This window comes from Esox lucius, chromosome 24 (genome assembly GCF_011004845.1).
Source record: "Esox lucius isolate fEsoLuc1 chromosome 24, fEsoLuc1.pri, whole genome shotgun sequence".
Classification (NCBI taxonomy): domain Eukaryota; kingdom Metazoa; phylum Chordata; class Actinopteri; order Esociformes; family Esocidae; genus Esox; species Esox lucius.
Window position 1 is genome coordinate 29260973 of NC_047592.1, and position 21607 is coordinate 29282579.

At 41.0% G+C, this 21607-nt stretch overlaps 1 protein-coding gene across 11 annotated transcripts in view; it reads left to right on the forward strand.

The window, feature by feature from the left end:
- The window catches only part of LOC105008546 (collagen alpha-1(XXV) chain), a 388822-nt gene that overhangs the window by 173092 nt on the left and 194123 nt on the right, over positions 1–21607 (forward strand). For all 11 annotated transcript variants that reach the window (XM_020044365.2, XM_020044363.2, XM_020044369.2 and 8 more), the window contains one exon: positions 271–297. In XM_020044365.2, the coding sequence (XP_019899924.1) occupies positions 271–297 (27 nt within the window). The remainder of the gene's footprint in view (positions 1–270; positions 298–21607) is intronic.

Here is a 21607-nt window from a genome sequence, read left to right on the forward strand (position 1 = left end):
CAGAATTCTACATGCTTTGTAAGTAGGAAAACCTGCAAAATCGGTAGTGTATCAAATACTTGTTCTCCCCACTGTATCTAGGATGTCAGGATGTTTTGCCAACACCATTCTTCCTATGTCGTACGTAGGGATACATTTGGTCATTAATTAAAGCTACCTAGTCATAAGAAACCTGCTACAACTGTATTATAATATGGTTTGAAAACCAGAAGCTTATATGAGGAAATCATATTATTGAACATTTTGACTTCTTTTTGTCTTTCTTTTTAGGGACCTGAGGGGCCACCAGGACAAAAGGTATAGTCTTTTTAATCTCCCGAAACCAATATTAAACTGGAAAATATTCTCTTTTAGGTCGATCGGAAGGTGAGTAATACATTAATTAGTTCCTGAGAGAAATCAAACTAGATTGAGATGCACTAATAAGGTCATGTTGAAGTGCTCCTTCTCCATGATTTTGTAATATTTCATATCACCATTTTTATTTCATTATAATTTTGCATCGCTCTACTGGGGTTTAACCCTTTGACACATACGATCACACCGGTGTGATCAGGCTAAAGTGGTCCCTGAAGTTTAAGATCACACTGGTATGATTAGAACGTATCATTAGAACGCATTTTTAGAACATCTACGTTCGAGTGACTCAACAATTTCCTCACATTTAGCTCAAACAGTGTTTATAACTTTATTTCCTCAATGTCAGATGTTAATTTCACAGTGTCTACTTTCAATGAACAGAGGTAGGGAGTGTTGAAATTAGGCCATGAAGGGTTACTTACCTGATAGCATGCAGCAAACACCAGAGGTCATATGGTTAGGTCCAGAAATAAAAGGACACCGACAAAAGTTTTGTTATTTCGGCTGTTTACCCATATATATTCAAGTTACGGTTAAATAATTAATAGGGGCTTAAAGTGCAGTACAGAGGTTACACGGTGCAAACCATTCATAATTCTCAAGAATAGAAAGGCCAGATTTTGCCAAAAAACATCTAACAAAAAACAGCTCAGTTCTGGAACAGCAGAACAGAGTAAACTACAGAATAAATCAACCTGTACCAGAATGATGGGAAGAAAAAAGTATGGAGAAGGCTTGGGACGACATTATCTGTAAAACACGGTGGAGGTAGTGTGATGACATCGGCATGCATGGCTTCCAATGGCACTGGGTCATCATTATAAGAACATAGGTGCAAACCTTTCTGTGGTTAAATAACTTTTATTAGGACTTTTCTCAAGAACAAATTTAAGAAACAACTTAGGAAGATATTGGTGAATGAGGCCCATTCACCTAAAACTGTTTTGTCTTGCTAAAAGTTATGAGTTAATATATAGTTACTAAAAGTAGCCTATTAAACATATTTTTCCCCTGGACACAATACTATTACAGCGACCACGTGGGTGGAAAATGCCTTGGATGAGAAGTTGCACACCTCAAAACTGTCTTCATCTTGTTTGCTGGAAAAACTGTCATCCTTGGCAATGGAAATTCATGTTTGATGAAAAAACGTATGGTTTCAATTGTCCGTGATAGAACTCAAGCTGATGGGTGAGACTTTTAATCTATTGCATAAACAATGGCCAGCCCTAATGAGGTCAGTTTCTTTAGCAAGATGGAATGATTAACTGTATCAAAAACCTTTGATAAGTGAATAAAGAAAGCTACATAATAGGTTTCTTCCAGTTTTAACTCTTTTACTCTTAAGGAAAATTTCCTAGCCACTCTGCATCAACCATGTTAATGCTTGCTCTTTGAAGTTTAAGGCTGGGTGTTTTGTAAAAGCTCTTGGTGAAACCTGCTGATGTAAAAAGGGCTTTATAAAAGCACTTGTACAGCCCATCTTCCACTACCTTTTGCTATTTTAAGACAATAAAGTTTTACAGTTCAATCAAACTATACAACACATTGTTCTGTTCTTGCTTCACACTCATCCCAATTTATTAAAAGTGAGTATTCTTAAAACATCCCAATTCCGTGATGGCTAACGAATGTAATAGCCACAACCCAATAAAGTAACAAAATGTGCGGGTCGGGGAAACGATACTAGCTGTGCTGGTACTCTGAACAGCAAATTAACCAGTCAGAAACATTATGCGACGTAGAGCCCACTGCAAAATAATTGTGTGGAGTAGGGCTTGCTGTTAAGGAGAGGAAGAGGATCTATTAAGAAAATGAACCCAGAGGACAATGAGATAGAGACTAGGGATGATTTGGTGCCAAAAATAAATAATCTTCTGTTGTTTGGGAATATTTCAGATTGTAGGCCTAATATATTAACAACCGGTAAGATGGTGGTTAGAACAACACGTGGCATCACAACAAATCCATAAGCGAGATAAAGTTAGTTTTATAATGGACATTATCAGTGGACATTCATATACGCCCGACAAAACCAACTAAGTAAGAACAACGAAAAGTGTAGGAATAAAATAATTTTCCAAAATGTGATTATGTGATTAGGACCTTAACAATTCAATAGTGTCTAAGTGTGCCATGGCAACAAAAGTGCTATATTCCGACTCGGGAGGATGCGCTACAATCTACGGCTTTTAGTAAAAAATAAGAAATTCAATTGTGTCTACAAAATGTGTGGAATGACAACAAAAGTGCTATATTACGACATGGGGGAGGATGGGCTACAATGTATGGTTTTTAGTTTTCTGAAAATGTTTTGCAAATTTTTGAGTTTAGCCTTACAAATTCAATAGGGTCTACGAAAAGTGTGCCATGGCAACAAAAGTGCTATATCCCGGATGTGCTACAATCTACGGCTTTTAGTTTAAATGAAAAGTCAAAAAAAAGTTTTTGAGTTTAGCCTTAGAAATTCTAAAGCATCTACGAAAAGTGTGCCATGATTACAAAAGTAGTATATTCTGACTCAGGGGATGATGGGCTACAATCTATGGCTTTTAGCTTTCTGAAAATCTTTAAAAAGTTTTTGATTATAGCCTTAGAAATTCAATAGCTTCTACAAAAATGTGCCATGACTACAAAAGTAGTATATTCTGATTCGGCGGAGGATGGGCTACAATCTACGGCTTTTAGATTTTCAAAAATATTTAGAGTTCAGCCATAGAAATTCAATAGCGTCTAAGAAAAGTGTGCCATGAAAACAAAAGTGTTATATTTGGACTCTGGGGAGGATGGGCTGCAATCTATGGATATTATGGTACCCATACAATCTTTCCACTGAATGTCCATATAAAACTAACTTTACCTCGCTTGAAAAATGTGTGCCAAAGAAGTCTCCCCTGGGGGCAGGTGCTTAGCCCGGAATGTTTTGTTCTAGCCTGGTTTAAATCTTATTTATCTGAAAGATATCAGTTTGTATGTGTGGATGGCATATCCTCTGACAAATCAAAGGTATGTTTTGGTGTTCCTCAAGGGTCGGTTCTGGGCCCATTATTGTTCTCACTATATATGCTGCCTCTGGGTGATGTAATCCGGATCTCAATGCCAATTTTCACTGTTATACTGATGACACACAGTTATATATTTAAATGAAGCATGGAGAAGCCCCAAAATGTGTTACTTTGGAAGCATGCGTTTCAGATATTAAGTGGATGACAGAGAACTTAAACTCTTTAAACTCAAACTGAAATACTAATTTTAGGACCCAAGAAACAAAGAGCTTTGTTGTCAGATCTCACTGTGAACCTCGACGGCTGCATGGTCATATCCCAACAAACTGTAAGAAACCTCTGCATTACCCTTGACCCTGACCTGTCCTTTGATGAATATATAAAATATGTCTCAATAGTTGCTTATTTTCATCCTCGAAACATCACAAAAATCTGAATCTTACTATCAAAAACGGATGCAGAAAAGTAGTACATGTAGGGTATATTGTGTCACTTTGGTGATTTAGCCCCTGATGTGTGAGGCTTCCACATTGATTTGACAGGTGGGTGGGACATCCAGTTTGCAGGGTGTGACTTCCAGTGTGACGTATGGACTTCCTTTATGACGTGTGTTAGGGCTGGACTTCTGGTATGACGTATGCATGTCCGGTGAATTTGTAATTTATGTTTGCATTGATGTGTCCATGTTTGATGTTTTACAATGACTGATGAGCATTCTGGATGAGTGTTATAACAGGTGCAAGATGTTTGATGTTTAACAATGAAACACCATTGAAAGCTAAAAGCTTATCCGCTGCTCAGCAAGTCGGCAAGAGATTGCAAATAGACAGCAGAGATGCAATCAGCATGGCAATACCGAAGAAACTGATGCTGAGTTTATCCCAGTTCCATCAACTACACCGGGAAATGTTGGCAAGGAATGGAAGTTGGATGACGGGCAGATTGGTGGATACATTTTTAACCCTGAGATAACGGAGGTTGCATTTTATGAATTACCCGAAGGTCAAGAGTTTAAGCCAGTGTGACTGATCAAATGGTCTTTAATGCCAGTTTAAGGAACACCTTTTGGAAAGTAATTTATTTGGGGCCAATACAGGGGACGCATAATATGGTAGCTGTACTGTTTAAAGTTGTTGAAGGAATGAAACAGTACGACTCTGTTAGACTGGAACTATTTCTGGAAAATGTCAGCAGGTTAGATTGCGACTGAAGACTTTTTGACTGACATAAGACCCTGAAGCCCCGCCTTAAGCTACAACAGTCCTCAACCCAGCATAAAAACAGACATACCGCCTGTGACTATCAAGCAATCAGAAGAATGAACGAAACGTGTCTCAAGAATAAAACCAACCAAAGCTTGAACTCCACAAGTTTGAGGCCTGGCTGTGTGACGCCATGGCTGACAACGCTGTAGACTTTTCCGGTACCTTGGACTCCGACAGTAGTTAGTGTAGGGTATATTGTGTCAGAATGGTGATTTATGGCCCTAGGGGCCGGGACTTCCATATTGATGTGACAGGTGGGCGGGACATCCGGTTTGCATGGGTGGGACTTCCGGTATGACGTATGTTAGGGTGGGACTTCCTGTATGACGTATGTTAGGGTGGGACTTCCGGTATGACGTATGTTAGGGTGGGACTTCCGGTATGACGTATGTTAGGGTGGGGCTTCAGGAGTGACGTATGCATGTCCGGTGACTTTGTGATTTATGATTAGTGTTTGATGTTTTACAACGCCTGATGAGCAAACCAGACTAGTGTTATAACAGGTGGGCTATGTTTGATGATTAACAAATGGGGTTTAGGGTTCCGGAATGTTAAATTCCCAGGCAGTAAATAAGTGTTGTGTCTGCGGTATGGTGTTTGGTGTTAAACAAAAGGGGGGCCAGGGTTCCAATGCCTTGTGGTACAGATGTAAACTTCCATGTTTTGCAATGTGGTTGTAACATGGTGTTTTTCCACAAACACAGAGTTACATGTGAGAGACGTGTTTTTCTGTAAGATATAAAGAAGGGGGTGGGACGGGACTTACGAGTTCGGATAGTTTTCAGCCCAACATTCATTTTAACAAGAGATGGGTTTCAAGGTTATATCTGCCCAGTAGTAATGGTCCCTAAATAACCACTAATACAAACTGTAGTATATGCAGGTTAGAAACCATCCCGTGTCTCACGGTTTGTAGTCCAACACAGAATTACAGCAAATTAACATCGCATGAGCAATGCTTTTATTTTGAAGGAGCATCCATGGCCCAGGGCCAACCACACATTTCGCAAAGGTAGATTGTGTCGTGGTTGGGGTTTTTTAAAATATTGTTATAAATAAAAACAAGTGTATGTATGAGCAATGTTGAGTTTTGTAATGAAAATTGTTAAGTCAGCATTAACTTCTAAGTTGCATTATATGGCAAAACGTTACAAAGTTACCAGCAAGGTCGCGTATAAATTTGCATGAACAACGGGGAATCGTTGACAGGTAAGGATAGGTTATTTCAGGTAATTAAAACATTCGTAAAGGCGTCTTTTGAAATTGTACAACAGAGATCAACGCAAGATTGTTTTCTACACATTGGTAGAAATGTTTAATAATAGGCAAACGTTGGTTAAAAAAAAATACTATAGTATTTGTGTTCGTATGGGATTATGCTGTCACTTCCGGGTGAAGATGTGGTGCATTCTCTTAATGAACAACTCGTGAAACCTGATTTTGTATTGCTGCATTATGGTCCTGTGTTTGTTAAATGTTGAACTGAGTAATATCGATATGGTGACAATAGCAAGCGTTTATATGTAAGCAGATGAGTTTATCCTTAATATATACAATTATATGACGTGATGTCACGGCTGAGCCGCAAAAATTAACGAGAACGGTGGTTCTACCAGAAAGGGTGTATCAATATATTTGGTTGCCAAACGGCTACAATAATCAGAACTAAATAGTTAAGTTTTATCCTGAATTTTTATCATTGCAGCATGAATAGTTCTAACACAATTTGAATCTAACGTGAAGAACGATGACATGTAACCAATGACAAAGTTAAGAGGCGTGACTTGGTGGAGGCGCCCCGGCTGCGATGTGAAGACCGAAATTAAACCCCGCAGCATCCACAAAAGGCAGCTGTTGTTTATATCGTTTCTGTTGTAAGTACAAGTTATTTTATTTGAAGTAATTTATTTGAATTGTGATGCAACTTTTTAAGAATTTGTAAATACATTTTACGATTGCGCAATCCATTCATTTTTAGCTGTCTTTCATATTGCCTGTTTAAATCTCCGGTTTAGGTTGAGCGGAATTGAACACCGACCGTGTTTGGTAAACACATGTTTGGACCTCCAAATCTTGGTAAGTAGACTTTTGACATTATTGTTAATCAGCTTTAATTACCTGTATACGCTTGTTAATCCTATTTGTATTTAGTTCAAGTGACCGGCATCTGCGTCAGTTGGACTGGGCGGTCAGACTGTGATCTTACACAACCTGAGCAGATACTTTGTGTAAGTTTAATTATTTACAGACATTTTTAGTCTTGTTCTAAAGTGTTATTAACAATTATGACTATGCATACTGACCCTTGGTACAACATTCTATATTCCAACAGATTGAGGACAGCCAGGGTGATGATACAAAGTACATTACCACAATGGGTTCAGTTACGGACACCCTTCCTTGTGGCTGCACAGCGTGAGGGGATTTTTGTTTTCTTTCAGGCTTGAAAGCAGAAGGTAATACAGCCAACTCTTCAAAACTGCGCTGTATGTGAATGTATGTTTGAGTTAGAATATTTAAATCTGAAAAGTGGATTGTTATTTACACGTTAAACCAGAGAAATGACGAAAGATAATGCTAACAACAGACCAGACACGGAACAGCCAACAACCTCTACACATAATCAATCGACCACACCCCAAAATACAAATGAACCAACCGTTACTTTGTTACACAGCGATGCGCACAATAATCCTCAGATACAAGGCTTGTTAACCGAGCTTAGTAGCCCCCATTTTTCACACGATCTAGTTGACACTCCTTCGAGCTCTCTGATGCAAACTCAGTGCAGTGATGGCAATGTTAGAGTTATACAGCGTAATGCGTTTGACAATGTTGAATTACGACAGTTGATAAATTTACAAAATACTGGTGAAGTTGGTGATTTTGGCACATTCTACGCAAGTATTATGGCAGGCTTGGATACTTTGATTGTTAGAGCCTCAGACTTTTCTACACGGGCCTGGTGATCGTCTGCAGATTGAGTTGATTGGTGAATCTCTGATAGACCCCATACATGTCACCATGAGAGCGGATGAATATAATGAATGCACGTTTGGTAATTTACTTGAAAGTGTTATGCAGAGTAATGCCGAGATTATGATTGATGAATCACTAGAACTGGTGGTACAAATTGTCAAAAACCGTGAGGGTGGTGCCCCGCGACGTAAAGCTCAAACATTGTTGATAGATCAGATTATCAATAAAAAAAGAAGACATTTATATGTGGCTGTGAATAATGATTCTACGTGTTTTTCTGTTTGTTTGATGGGTATGTTGAACCCCCAGTACACATATCCCGAGGCCCTGGTTAGTGGTCGTGAGCTACATAAGGGGGCTGGTTTAGCGTTAGATGAATGTGTGTCATTCACAGATATTGTTCGGTTTGAAGAAATTACAGGGTGTAAAATTGTTGTCTTTCACCGAACACGGGATGGTCACTTTACCAAGTTTCAAAACAGCAAGGAAACCCACCCTAGAACTGTCTTTATGTACTTACACGATAACCATTTCTACGGTATCATGAATCTGAAGGGTTTTCTGGGTGTGTCTTATGTTTGTGACTGGTGCTATACCGGTTTCAACACACGTGGTGATCATGGTTGTAAACATAGCTGTAGTGTCTGTCTTCATGAAGATTGTCATACCCAACCCCGTAACACAAAGCAGTGCCCTGACTGTAAAAGGATATGTTATTCAGATTTTTGTTATAGCCAGCATAAACGTTTGAAGCACCACAAAAGTGTGGATCGTTGGGTTAGCAGGTGTGACCAGAAGAAATACTGTGTCGATTGTGGTCGCTATTACAATGTCAGTATTACCAACTATAAAGCACACCGGTGCATTGCTAACATGTGCCCCAATTGTAATGTGGATCTGGCTTTTGAAATGAATCATCAGTGCTTTATAAAACCCTCCAAGCCCGAGGACCCCAGTGAGCGCTACATATTTTATGATTTTGAGACTATTGCCAATCCGGTGAATGGTGTACACACTGCAAATTTTGTGTGTGCAATAAGCTTTGATAACAAGATGTGGTGTTCAGCCGGAGAAGGTTGTGTCACTGCTTTTTTTCAAAAGTTTAGGCAACCGAAATATAATGACTACACATTTATAGCACACAACTCTAAAGGTTTCGATGGTTACATCTTGATGCAGTACCTTGCTAACAATGGTATTGGCACGACACTTATTGCTAATGGTAGCAAGCTCATGATTTTTACAGACAGCACATTCAATCAGAGATACATTGATAGTCATTGCTTTCTACCTATGAAGCTGTCAGCCTTGCCACGTGCTATGGGTTTTAAGGATTCGAAAAAAGGCTACTTTCCTTACAAATTTAACATCAAGGAGAATGAGAACTATGTTGGCCCCCATCCGGAACCGCATTACTATGGCGTGAATACCATGATGGCTAAAGAAAAAGATGAGTTTTTGCAATGGTATGCACTTGTTTCCGCAGACCCCTTTGTCATGCAGGATGAAATAAAGGCTTACTGCGTGAATGATGTGGTCATCTTGAGAGAGGGTTGTATGCGCTACAGACTAGAGTTCCTGGAGTGTGGCGGTGTTGACCCATTCCGGTCAATTACGATTGCTTCGGCTTGCATGAAAGTCTTTTGCAACAGATTCCTCACCAAGGACACCATTGCATTGGTCCCCTCAGACAACTACAACCGTTGTCAGAAGACATTCTCAAACAGCTCAATACAGTGGCTTGAATATGTGGCCTCCGATAAGAATATATCAATACAGCACGCCCTGAACAGGGGTGAAGTGAAAATCGGTCCCTACTACGTTGATGGTTATGCTGAACGTGATGGTTTTAGCACGGTCTATGAATTTCTAGGTTGTTTCTGGCACGGTCACCCAAAGTGTCATTGTTCAACCAGCATCAATCCAATGACAAAGATTCAGTATGGGTTGATGCACCAGCAATGGTTGACAAAGCTAGAGGCTTTGAAAGAACAACACAACGTACATGTTCAATACATATGGGAGTGTGAGTGGAACCGGCTTAAAAACACATCCGCAGATGTCAAAGCTTTCTTGAAGACCTTTGGTTCTCCAGAGCGCCTTGACCCTCGGGATGCTCTTTTTGGTGGTCGTACTAATGCGATTCATCTGAAGTTTACGGCTCGAGAAGGGGAGACTATTCAGTATAACGATGTCTGTAGTCTTTACCCATTCTGCAACAAGACAAAGACTTATCCGATTGGGCATCCAGACATAATCTTTCGAGATTTCAAACCCCTAGACACTTACTTTGGTATTGTTAAGGCTACAGTGTGTCCACCGAAAGGCCTTTATCACCCCGTTTTACCACACAGGGTTGGCGGTAAGCTGTTCTTTCCATTGTGTAGATTATGTGCAGAGTCTGAAAACCAGGTAACTGATTGTTCACACACTGATTCAGAAAGATCTTTAACCGGTACCTGGGTTTCTATTGAGCTGGTTAAAGCTGTTGAGAAAGGTTATCGCATTGTGGAAATATTTGATGTCTGGGATTTCACCAGGACATCAGATGATCTTTTTGCAGATTACATGAGAACATTCCTGAAGCACAAGCAGGAAGCTAGTGGCTTCCCACCATCTGTGGTTGACGATGAGGCTAAAGACCGGTATATCCGTGAATATCATGAAAAGGAGGGTGTGCAGCTTGACAAGGAAAACATTGTTGTAAACAGTGCTAGGCGATCTTTAGCTAAATTGGCAATGAATAGTCTTTGGGGTAAGATGGGTGAGCGGACTAACCTTATGAACACAATGTTAATTACAGATCCGGAGGAGTTTAGCCACTACCTTTTTTCCAGTGAAATAGATGTTGGTTATTTCTCGTTCATCTCAGACACTGTTGCGATGGTACAGTGGCGTTACACAAAACAGACACCAATCAAACCACGTAACGGCAACATATTTATTGCCGCGTTCACAACAGCTTATGCTAGACTCGAGTTGTATTCACTCTTGGAAAAGTTGGATAGACGTGTACTCTACACAGACACTGATTCCGTGATCTTTGTCACACGCCATGGGGATTGGGTCCCCCCACTGGGCCCGTTCTTGGGTGACTTGACCGATGAGTTACCGGATGGTGACAGCATAGCTCAATTTGTTAGTGGTGGGCCAAAGACATATGGTTACAAAACCGTTAAAGGTCTGACCTGTCTCAAAGCAAAAGGCATTACGCTCAACAGCTACAACACAACCATTGTTAATTTGGAGACGCTGACACGACTGGTTGACAACTTTGTACGGGGTGAGGGCGGTGATGATGATCATGTCCTTGCTAATGCAGACACAATTGCTAGAGATAAAAGAACATTCACGTTGAAAAACCGAGTAGTGTCTAAGCGTTTCAGAGTTGTGTACAACAAGCGTGTACTGCTCCCTGATTACAGCACAAGGCCTTACGGGTACTAAACCACAGTCTAGGATGGATAGCGGTTTTGACCCGCGACTACAACACCCGTTCAGCTGTGTCATTAGTGGCCCCAGTAACTCTGGTAAAACATATTTTGTGAAGATGTTGTTGGATAATGCAGAGGTTGTATTCTCCAAAGAAATTCAAAATATCGTCTGGGTTTATTCATGTTGGCAACCGCTGTATGACGAACTGTTGAAAGTAAGGGAGATACATTTTATAGAAGGTCTACCAACATCGCTGTGTGATGACAATCTGCTACCGATTCAGAAAAACAACCTTTTAATCATTGACGATTTAATGAAAAGTGCATCAGAGAGTTTGGAGATGGAGAGAGTTTTCACACAATATTCACACCATCGTAACCTGAGTGCAATTTACCTCGTCCAAAACATGTTTGTTAAAGGCAAATCTAGTAGAACTATTAACTTGAACACAAACTACCTCATCTTGTTTAAAAACCCCCGTGACAATCAGCAGATTAGTATTTTAGGCAGACAGATATACCCCGGTCTTTCTCGATTCTTCATGGAGAGTTTTAAAGATGCAACACATCCGCCTTTTGGTTATTTACTTATTGACTTTAAAGCTACAAAACCAGAAGACTACCGTCTGAGAACAGGGTTATTTTCAGGGGATTGGCCTGTCGTGTACGTTCCTAAGAAAGTTTGATCATGTCTAAACGCATTCGTAGAAATTTACCACTTTTGAAAATGATATTTAAGGCCCCGGCAAGTCAACGAAAAGTTATTTTAGAATCAGCATCCACCGACCTCATTCTATCACTCTGTGAAATAGCGCTTAATCTAAGGCGCGGTAATATACCCTTAACCGAGTCGCAGCTCCGAAAAGTAAAGAGACAAAAAGCCAAAATTATATACATGTCTAGAAAGAACACTTCAGTTGCACGGAAAAGAAAAACCATCAACCAATCTGGAGGTTTTCTACTGCCGTTACTAAGCGTTGCAGTTCCATTCTTAACCAGTCTAATTGCATCGAGACAGGGTTAAACAACATGGAGCATGCTCAGAAAATGTTTCTGGTGCCACAACATCAGTTGGAAAAACTGCGGGAATCCAAAACGACTAGCACCGATGTAAGACAATCTGTTGAGAATGATTTGGACTCATCGATTCGCAATATACTGTTGAAGCCTGATATGGATTTACATGAGAAAGCTAAAAGATACTCTGCCATTTTACAAAGATTTTTGACTGTTGTGCGCCAGGGTGAGCTTGATACAAACACCCTGACTTTAAGTCTACCCGGGTCTGAGACCGGGTCTGATGTAGTAAACGTGACTGAGAATAAGCAAACTGTTGACCGAAATGTTGACCTTGTTGATGAAATTTTGGATAATGTGCCTGTGAAGCGTAGAAAGAATGTTGAATATATTCTTAATAGAATGCACAGGTCTAAAGATTTGACTTCATGGAATTCAAATGGTGAATTTGTTTTCAAAGGAGAGATAATCAAGGGCTCGCACCTATTGGATCTTGTTAAAAGCGTGACAGCTACCAATAAAATTGCTGACGATAGAAGACCGTTGGGGTGGGGTGTGTTTTTAGAGGCCATGGCATGTCTCAACATGCCTTTTACAACTATTCCAAATGCGCATGTAAGACGTAAAATCAATTTGTATAAACAAAAGTCTGGTGACACAATGGATGATTTAGCCACACCACCAGCAACTGGTTTTCAAACAACCAAAGCTTTCTTTGAACCTCATACCACGGACCCCGCAAAATGGCTTCCATTTTAATGTTTTTATTTTATTTGTGATACATTGTATGTTTGTTTTATCTTGAATAAATGTTGTATGAAAAATAATATGTAAACATTGATGTGGTTTTACAAATGTTTTTATTTTTTAATAATAAATTTGACATACACATGATTGGCTTTTCTATTTCTTCAACAACCATGGCACAAATTAAACGTTTCACAAGATTGAGCATGTTGTATGCAATTAAACATTTGCTTATCACGCTTACTCTGGTACATCTTAGCTACAAACTTTGAGACTAGGGCATCATTTTCTCATAAATCATCAGCATAAAAAGACATAAAATCATTATAACTCAGACCTTTTGTCATTAGAAAGAGAAAGAACAAACAATGCTGTCCACACGTGGTTGAAATCAGGTCCTGTACTTGTTTTGAACTGTATTCCACATTCTCACAGGTTTTCAGAAAGGCCTTGATTGACTTGGGAAAATATGTATAATCCGGGGGGTTTCCAAAACTGTCATAAAACCTTCCAATGCCATCATCCGTTATGTAAATAGCCACCCAGTGCTCCCCAGGTTGATTGCTTGGGTGTGTATTAACAATCATCATTGATGCAACATCTCGGACAGGCACCCTAGGTAGTTGGTCACTTGCCAGCACACCATAGAAATGGGTCCTAGATGAAAATTGGTTCACCACACTGGTCAACTCTGCGGTATTCATTTCCACACAGTTCTCCTAATAGTAGTCAACCATGACTTGTCGCCGGTTTGACACTTCGATAATGGAGTCAAAGATTGAATAAACAACTAAATTAATTGTGTGGGGTAGTGGTTGTCTGAACCTCATCTCAAGTCGTACATTCCCTGACTTGATCAAGGATATGTGCTGACCACATTCCTCGTCTGGTGCGCAGTTGAATGCATAAAGGGCATAGCCGTGTAAGAAGTCCGACCTGTCAATAGCCAAGGCTTGGTCCTTTAGGTGTTTTCCTGAAGCTAAGGCCAATTGGTAAAATTCACGCACTGCTGACCCTGTTGTGTAATTTGGTTGGAATGGTTTGCTAGGAAATTGCTGACCATCCACATACATAGCCATAAACTCCAAATTATAATGTTTGAAATTAAATGGATTCTTTGTGTAACTTCCGGTAAAACTGTCATTGTCCACCAATCCGATTACAATACATTTTGGCAGAGGTCCTAAAAATAGGTTTTCCTGGTTACAAACACGACCCCCAGCCGGTAAACTAAATGTCTTCATACACACTCTTTCAATTGGGTACTTGGCATTGGTTGAGAGTAGCGCTTGAGCGTGTCCAAGTTTCACGGCTGGCGAAACAGACACTTTCTTGACAAATAGTGATGCGGATAGTATATGCAAACGATAACGCACATCCCCGACCCCCATAAGGCAGAACTCATCTTTACCGCGCACCATCCTAACCTTTATGTCAACGCCGTTTAACATAAGTTTCTCTTGAAAGAAGATATCGCTATGAACAGGGCCGATCATTTCAAATGTTGTGCTATCCACCGAATAGGCTGCCCTTTTCGTAAGTCCATCGTTCTCGCCTGCAGGGTCCGTAACATCCATGTGACCTGCGGCATCCTTGTAAAACAACCCAGCTGAAAACTGTGTCTTTAATGTATCACATCCATAATTCAGAATGCTCTCTATAATGGCTCTGTAGGGGTATGTGTTGCTACTCTGGCTAATTAAACGATCACCCAAGGAGACATCCACTTGTGAAAATAGGGTGGCTATCGGATAGTTGATAACCCCAACACGGGCTCCGGCATCAATATTGGTTCCGTCCGGTTTAGTGACTTTTACACGTAGGTACAGCAAAGTATTGTTTAGATCAACGTAGTCTTCGCCATTCCCGGCAATAAAGAACTCCAGAGGGGCTGCGTCAGATATTGCTGATAGGGTCGGTATTTCAACGTATGTATTTTTCTCGATAGATGTCTGTGTGAATGGAACTGTGAATAAATCCAACTCTGTCTTCATACATTCGCCAGACATACGGTGTTGGAGTGCCATCTCTCTAAAATATATTCTTAATCAGATTTGTCGTGTTCCCTTTGAGCGTCCTCCGGGGTGTATGTCCTCTTTTAACCTTGGCTCTTGTTTTTGTCTCATTCTTGCGTTTTTTACTCTTGGGTAGGCTCCGCCTACCAGGTGGTCTCTTTCTAACACCTCGAGACATAACCATTAATCCAGAACCATCCTGCTGTTTTGTTTGTCGTGACATAACACTGTTGACAACATCGCCGACTATATTCCTAGCCGCACTCTTCAGATGAGGTTTTGCTATGGAGAACCCGCGCTTCAACAAAGGTATTGCCATCCGGAAAAGCCCTCGGAAAAGGCCCCCTAGACCGGCCCCATACATTGCTGAGCTACCATGATACCCTGGTAAACCGTTACCGGCCTGTGTTGTGTAGTATTCAACATACCTTTGAGGATCATCATAGAGCTTCTGCGGCTGCATCTTAAACTCTAAAAGATTGTTTGACGGGTCTGAAGTGTAATTTTGCAATCACCTTCCCCACTACAAATGAAACCAGCTGGTTTTGATCAGATTTTACTTCAATACAGATCTCATCAAATTGCCTCTTACTAAGAGGTACGTAGTGTGGCTTGTCGTACGTCACTGTGACAACTTCATTCTTTCTCCCTGTAATATGTACAGTTCGCAGCAGTGGGACATGACTGTCACCAACACATTGATAATCAATTATATCTGTGTAGATGTATAGGGTGTTAAACCCCGCCAGAATATCTGTGGGGTATGTTCCGTACCATGTGGCAGACCACCGCTCGCCTGGTTTTAACCCCAATATCTGTTCCAGTTTTGCACTAAATTTCAAACTAAACTGGGTCTCACCTTTTAGAAACACTCTATTTTTAAATTCATCGTACCCCACCGATAAACCATGTGTTTTTATATGACTGTTGAGCTCTATCACTAGTTTTAATATGCTGCTGTAATAACCGGTGTCGAGTTCATATTTCCAAGTTTTGTCGTTTTTCAAGTCAAGTAGTTCAAATGCGTTTTCGCCCCGTGTAAAAGTATTCCACGTATGCGGGTATTGGAACTCTATCAAAGATACTTCCCAATCGCCTTTCAAATCTATACCTTTGGCAAATGTAGTGGTATAGCACGAACTCGTGTTGCTTGGATAGACATGTCTCGATGAGTTACTGGGCAGCGTTATGTAGAAGCCACCGTCACCCATGCTGATCGCAGTCAATGTAAATGACGTGATCCTGTAAATCCTGGAGTTTTATCCAGTTTCTAGGTCAACCACTTGTTCCGATGGTATCCAGCTGTTGAATTTCTCAGGCCAACCTAGCCACTTCACAAGACACATTTTCCTCCCTTTCTGTACTTTCTCATTCAAAACTGCTTCCACTTTAAAAGTTTTATCCTTGGCCACGATTATTTTCAGCAATTCCTGTTCATAAAAGGTCCCAACTATCACATCACCATCGTAATCTTTTATTCTATATACAGGAGGTACCCGAGGAATGCATTCTGTTATTGTAAAATATTCATCTGTGTACCCTTTTTCATAGCCTTTTGTAAACGCACCTCTCAGCTTTGAGAGTCTCACTGTATCCCCAACCTGGAACTTGTAGCTTTGATTACCATTTCTCGTTAATGTTGTGCCATACAGGTTCTTGAGAACTAATCTAACATTTTCTTCACAAACGTCAGCAGGCTTCATCTTAATAGACCGATGGTAGCTATGGTTGTACCCACGAACTAAATCTTGAATAACCTCAACATAGCGGTGGGTGTTGGCTGCTGTCAGATACCTCCACATTCGTGATTTAATTGTTTTATTAAACCTCTCAACGATACTCGCTTTGACATCATTTCCTGTAGCAAAATGTTTTATGTTGTACTTCTTCATCAACATTTCAAAATGTGAATTAAAAAACTCCTTCCCCTTGTCCATTTGGACTTTTTGTGGTGTTCTTCCTTCTTTTAATGTCTTCAAATGCTCGCTTTACCTCTATAGCGCTTTTATTTCTCAGCACGCGAATCCATGCGTATTTGCTTAATACATCTATGCATGTTAACATAAATTTCATGTTATTGTTTTCCACGCTGTAAGCACTCATGTCAACCAAATCCAGCTGAAATTGTGAATTTATATCATGAACAATAACTCTATTTCTTTTAAAATGTATAGCTACAGGCCTGTGTAGCGTGTATGCATCCTGGGCGAGCGGCCAGTCATCGGCCTCACCATTTTTGAGGATCTCCCCGGTTTTTTCCAAGTATGCTCTTTTCAAACCCTCTCTACCCACATAAGCACCAGGGTTTGCCGGGTCATAGTAAATACTTTTCATAACCTGTTCAGACATCGTAGAGTGTTCGAGCAATAATGAGAATTAATACATGTTTAACAATGTTTTATTTGAGTTTTCGAAATTACACAACCAATATATTCAGAAAAGTTACACAAACATTCAGATTTCTCATAGTCTTTTTTTATATACATGTTAACATGAGAACTGAAGCAACCCTGGCCTTAGACAACAGACTCTTTGCTTTCATCACACCATGACCCCGCTGCGTCGCAGACAACATCCTCATTAAATTTGTCCATGTACTCATCCCTGTTCTCACTCAGTCTCTGTGTGATGTTCGGCTCCAACTTGAGCTCGTGCAGAAAGTTCTCAGCGGCCTCGTGAACATCAGTCATCGGTGTGTGAAAACCAGATGCGTTCAAAGCCTTGACCAACACATGTTTCAGTCGCGGTGTTAAAACTGTCGCCACAATGTCATCATAATGGGCCTCCAAAAAATACTCAGGCGGTTCGAGACATGAATGTCTTGTCTGGCTCGGGTGGTCCACTTCGCATCCGATGCATGCTTTGTGTAGAATAGCCCCAACAACGTTTTCCAGAATCATACCCATTGTTGCTTTGATGATCTTTAAAATTTTTGGTTTGTCCATTTTGTGATAACTCTTGTTAGCATTTGAAAGGTATGACAGGTTAAGAGGACCTAGTTGATCACCAACCCTGTCAATCCAATGGTAGTTTCTTGATGGGTATGCCGGTGGAATCGAGCTGTCTGGGTCAGGGGTTCCGTAGAAGGCTTCAGCGTTGTCATCCCAGGCGTCACACAGCCAGTCCTCAGCCTTGGGGTCTTCAATCACCGCTTGGTTGTAATCTTGAGACATGTTTCGTAAAATCTTCCGACTGCTTGAATGTCACCGGCGGTCTGTCGGTTTTTATGCTGTGCTGATGAAGGTGTTGGCTTAAGGCGGGGCTTCGGGGGTCTTAGGTCGGTCGATCAGTCCGCAGTCACAAACTAACCCGCTGATATTTTACGGAAATAACTCCAATCTGACAGAGTCATACTCTTTCAGCCCCTCGACAACTTTAAACAGTACATCTACTGTATTATGTGGGCCTTGTTTTGGCCCCAAATAAAACACTTTTCGAAAGGTGGCCCATAAACTGGCATTAAAAACCATTTGATCAGTCACACCAGCCTTAAACACTTGGCCTTCGGGTAATTCATAAAATGCAACCTCTGGTTGCTCTGGGTTGAAGATGTATCCCCCGATCCGACCATCGTCCAATTTCCACTCCTGTGCCACCATATCCGGGTGTAATTGATGGATTCAGGTTAAACTCTGCATCGGTTTCTTCGGGGCTGGCATGTTGATTGCATCTCTGCGGTCCATTAGCAATTTCTTACCAAATCGCTGAGCTGCGTTTAAGCTGTTAGCTTTCACCGGTGTTTCACCCAAAACATTGATAGCAGCACAATCCTCCATGTTTTGTAATGTGTAGGTAAGTTCGCTCAGGCAAGACTGAATGACCAACCCCGATGTCAGCGTGGTTTAAATACACATACCACGCCAGTCAACCCATATAACATGAAAGGTTAGCAAACACCATTTGTATGCCAGCTGTTGCAACACTTGTCAGAAGATAAAACACCAGGGTTTTATATTTGACGAACACCATTTGCTGTACACCAAACAACTTACCGCTGACACAACACTTATTTACTGCCTGGGAATTTAACATTCCAGAACCCTAAGCCCCATTTGTTAATCATCAAACATAGCCCACCTGTTATAACACTAGTCTGGTTTGCTAATCAACATACGTCATACCGGAAGTCCCGCCCATGCAAACCGGATGTCCCGCCCACCTGTCACATCAATATGGAAGTCCCGCCCCCTAGGGCCATAAATCACCATTCTGACACAATATACCCTACACTAACTACTTCTGACAGTTCGATTCCACAGGCATACACAACAAGAAGCTACAATTGGCTTGACCGGATTTGGTGATCAGCTAGGACCTCTTAATCTGTCATACCTTTCAAAGGAGTTATCACAAAATGGACAAATGCCTTGCACCACAAGTTTTAAAGATCATCAAAGCAACATTGGGTATGATTCTGGAAAACGTTGTTGCAGCTATTCTCCACAAAGCATGCATCTGATGTGAAGTGGACCACCCGAGCCAGAGAAGACATTCTTGTCTCGATCCGCCTGATTAATGCAGATATGCAGCATGATATTCTTATGTATGCATTAAACGGGCAATAATGCATTCAGTAAAAGTGCAACAATGCAGTAATACAGTAAGTGTAATATAATGATATAGCAAGTGTGCAAAGTGGGGGTGCAGGTGTGCAAAAAAAGAACAAAAAAACAAAAAAAGAATGTGGGGTTTAGCAGTTGTTAGCATTTCAGCAGGCTGATGGCTTGGAGCAAGATGCTGTCCCATAGTCTGGTGGTCCGGGACCTGATGTTGTGGTACCGCTTGCCAGAGAGTAACAGTGTATACAGTTCATGGTTGGGGTGCAGTGTTTCCCCAGCTTTATTTCCAAGCAGTTGGTGGGATGTCTGGGGGGTTGTGTGCTGACATGCCATCATCACAAAAGGCTTTATGCCAACATCTCCCCTGTTAGCTCTCTCATTGCTGTTGTAAATAAGGCCAATCACCATTTTGTTATCTGCAAATTTGATGGCAATGTTTTGGTCTGATCAGACCAAATACTTTTTTTTTTTCTTTCAGGTGGCATATTGTATGCCTTTTACTCAGTGGTGGCTTAAGTCCACTCTAACATAAATGTCTGATTGGTGGAGTGCTGCAGAGAGAGTTACCCTTCTGGCAGGTGCTACCATCTCTGCAGAGAAACTATGAAGTTCTGTTAGAGTGGTGGCTTGGGTTCCTTCATGCCTGGGAACGTTCAATGCTTTAGCAATATTTTTGTAAATCTTCCCTAGCTCTATGCCTCAACATGGTTTAATCTGCAAGGGCTATGGACAGTTCCTTGAACTTCATGGCTTGGTTTTCCCCTGGAACTGTGAAGTATGGGACCTTATAAAGAGAGGTGTGCCTTTGTAAATAATTTCCAATTAATCTAATTTGCCACATGCAGAATCAAATCAAGTTCTAGAGACATCTAAATGATTACTATAGGACACAATGCATCTGAGCTTAATGTTGTGTTATGGTAGTGTGTGACTACTTATTTTTTTTTATACATTTTTCATTTTGAATATATCTGCTAAAATGTATGAAAAATCTAAATGAATTATAAATTCAGTCAATAACACAAAAACATTTAGATCATTATAGAACTACATAATCTTGACAGGGACAGTGACAAACACCAATATATGATTAGAACCATCCTAAGATGCATGTAAGCATACGTTGTCTTATGTAAAAAAAAAATATATTGTCTCCTGCCCCTCAAGAGGAAAAAATACACTAGATCAAGTGTATACAAACATTCCAGAGGCCTACAAAGCAATTCCCCTCCCCCACCTGGGACAGTCTTATCACCTTTCACTGTTCCTAGTCCCCAATTATTTACCCTTAATTGTGTGAAACCATCAGTTAGAACAGTCAACGTGTGGCCAGCGGGGGCAGACTCACTACTATAGCACCAGTTTCAACACAGACTGGGGAATGTTTGCCACTCAAGCCACACTTGACTCCCAAACGAACATTGAAACATATGCTTCTTACGTTCTGGATTACATCAACATCTGCACCAACAATGTCACTACCCATAACCTAATAAAGACCTTCCCCAACTAGAAGCCCTACATCCAGGGCCATCCTGAAAAGGGGCACCAAAATGGCTAAACATGACCACAAACTGCATATTGAATAGCATTTCAACAACAAATCCGAACCCCAACGCATGTGGCATCCAAGCCATTACAGGCTACTGGCCATAGAACCCTTCCCCATAACAAGCGATGTCTCCATCACCGACAAGTTAAACAGGTTCTACGCCCACTTCTACTGGGACAACAAAGAGCCAGCCACTAAAGCTAAGCTCCCCCCAGATGTCCTCCCCCTCATACTATCCATCCCAGATGTGTTGTCTGCACTAAGCATGGTGAATGCACGCTAGACTGTTGGTCCTGATGGCGTCCCCGAGCGTGTGCTCAGAGCATGTGCTGGGCAGCAGACCAAAGTCTTCGCTGTCATTTTCAACCTTTCACTGGTCCAGGTGGTTTTAACCTTTCACTGCACACGTATTTCAAGACTGCAACCATTGTGCCAGTGTCTAAACTGTCAACAACGTCTAGTCTGAATGACTTACGACCTGTCGCACTCATCTTCACGATCATGAAGTGCTTTGAAAGACTGGTCCTGGCACACCTTAAGTCCTTCCTCCCCCCAACACTGGATCCCATAGCAGTTTGCCTACCGATCGAACAGGTCTACAAAGGACACCATCTCCATAGCTTTACACTCTGCCCTGACCCACCTTGACAAAACCAACACCTATGTGAGAATGC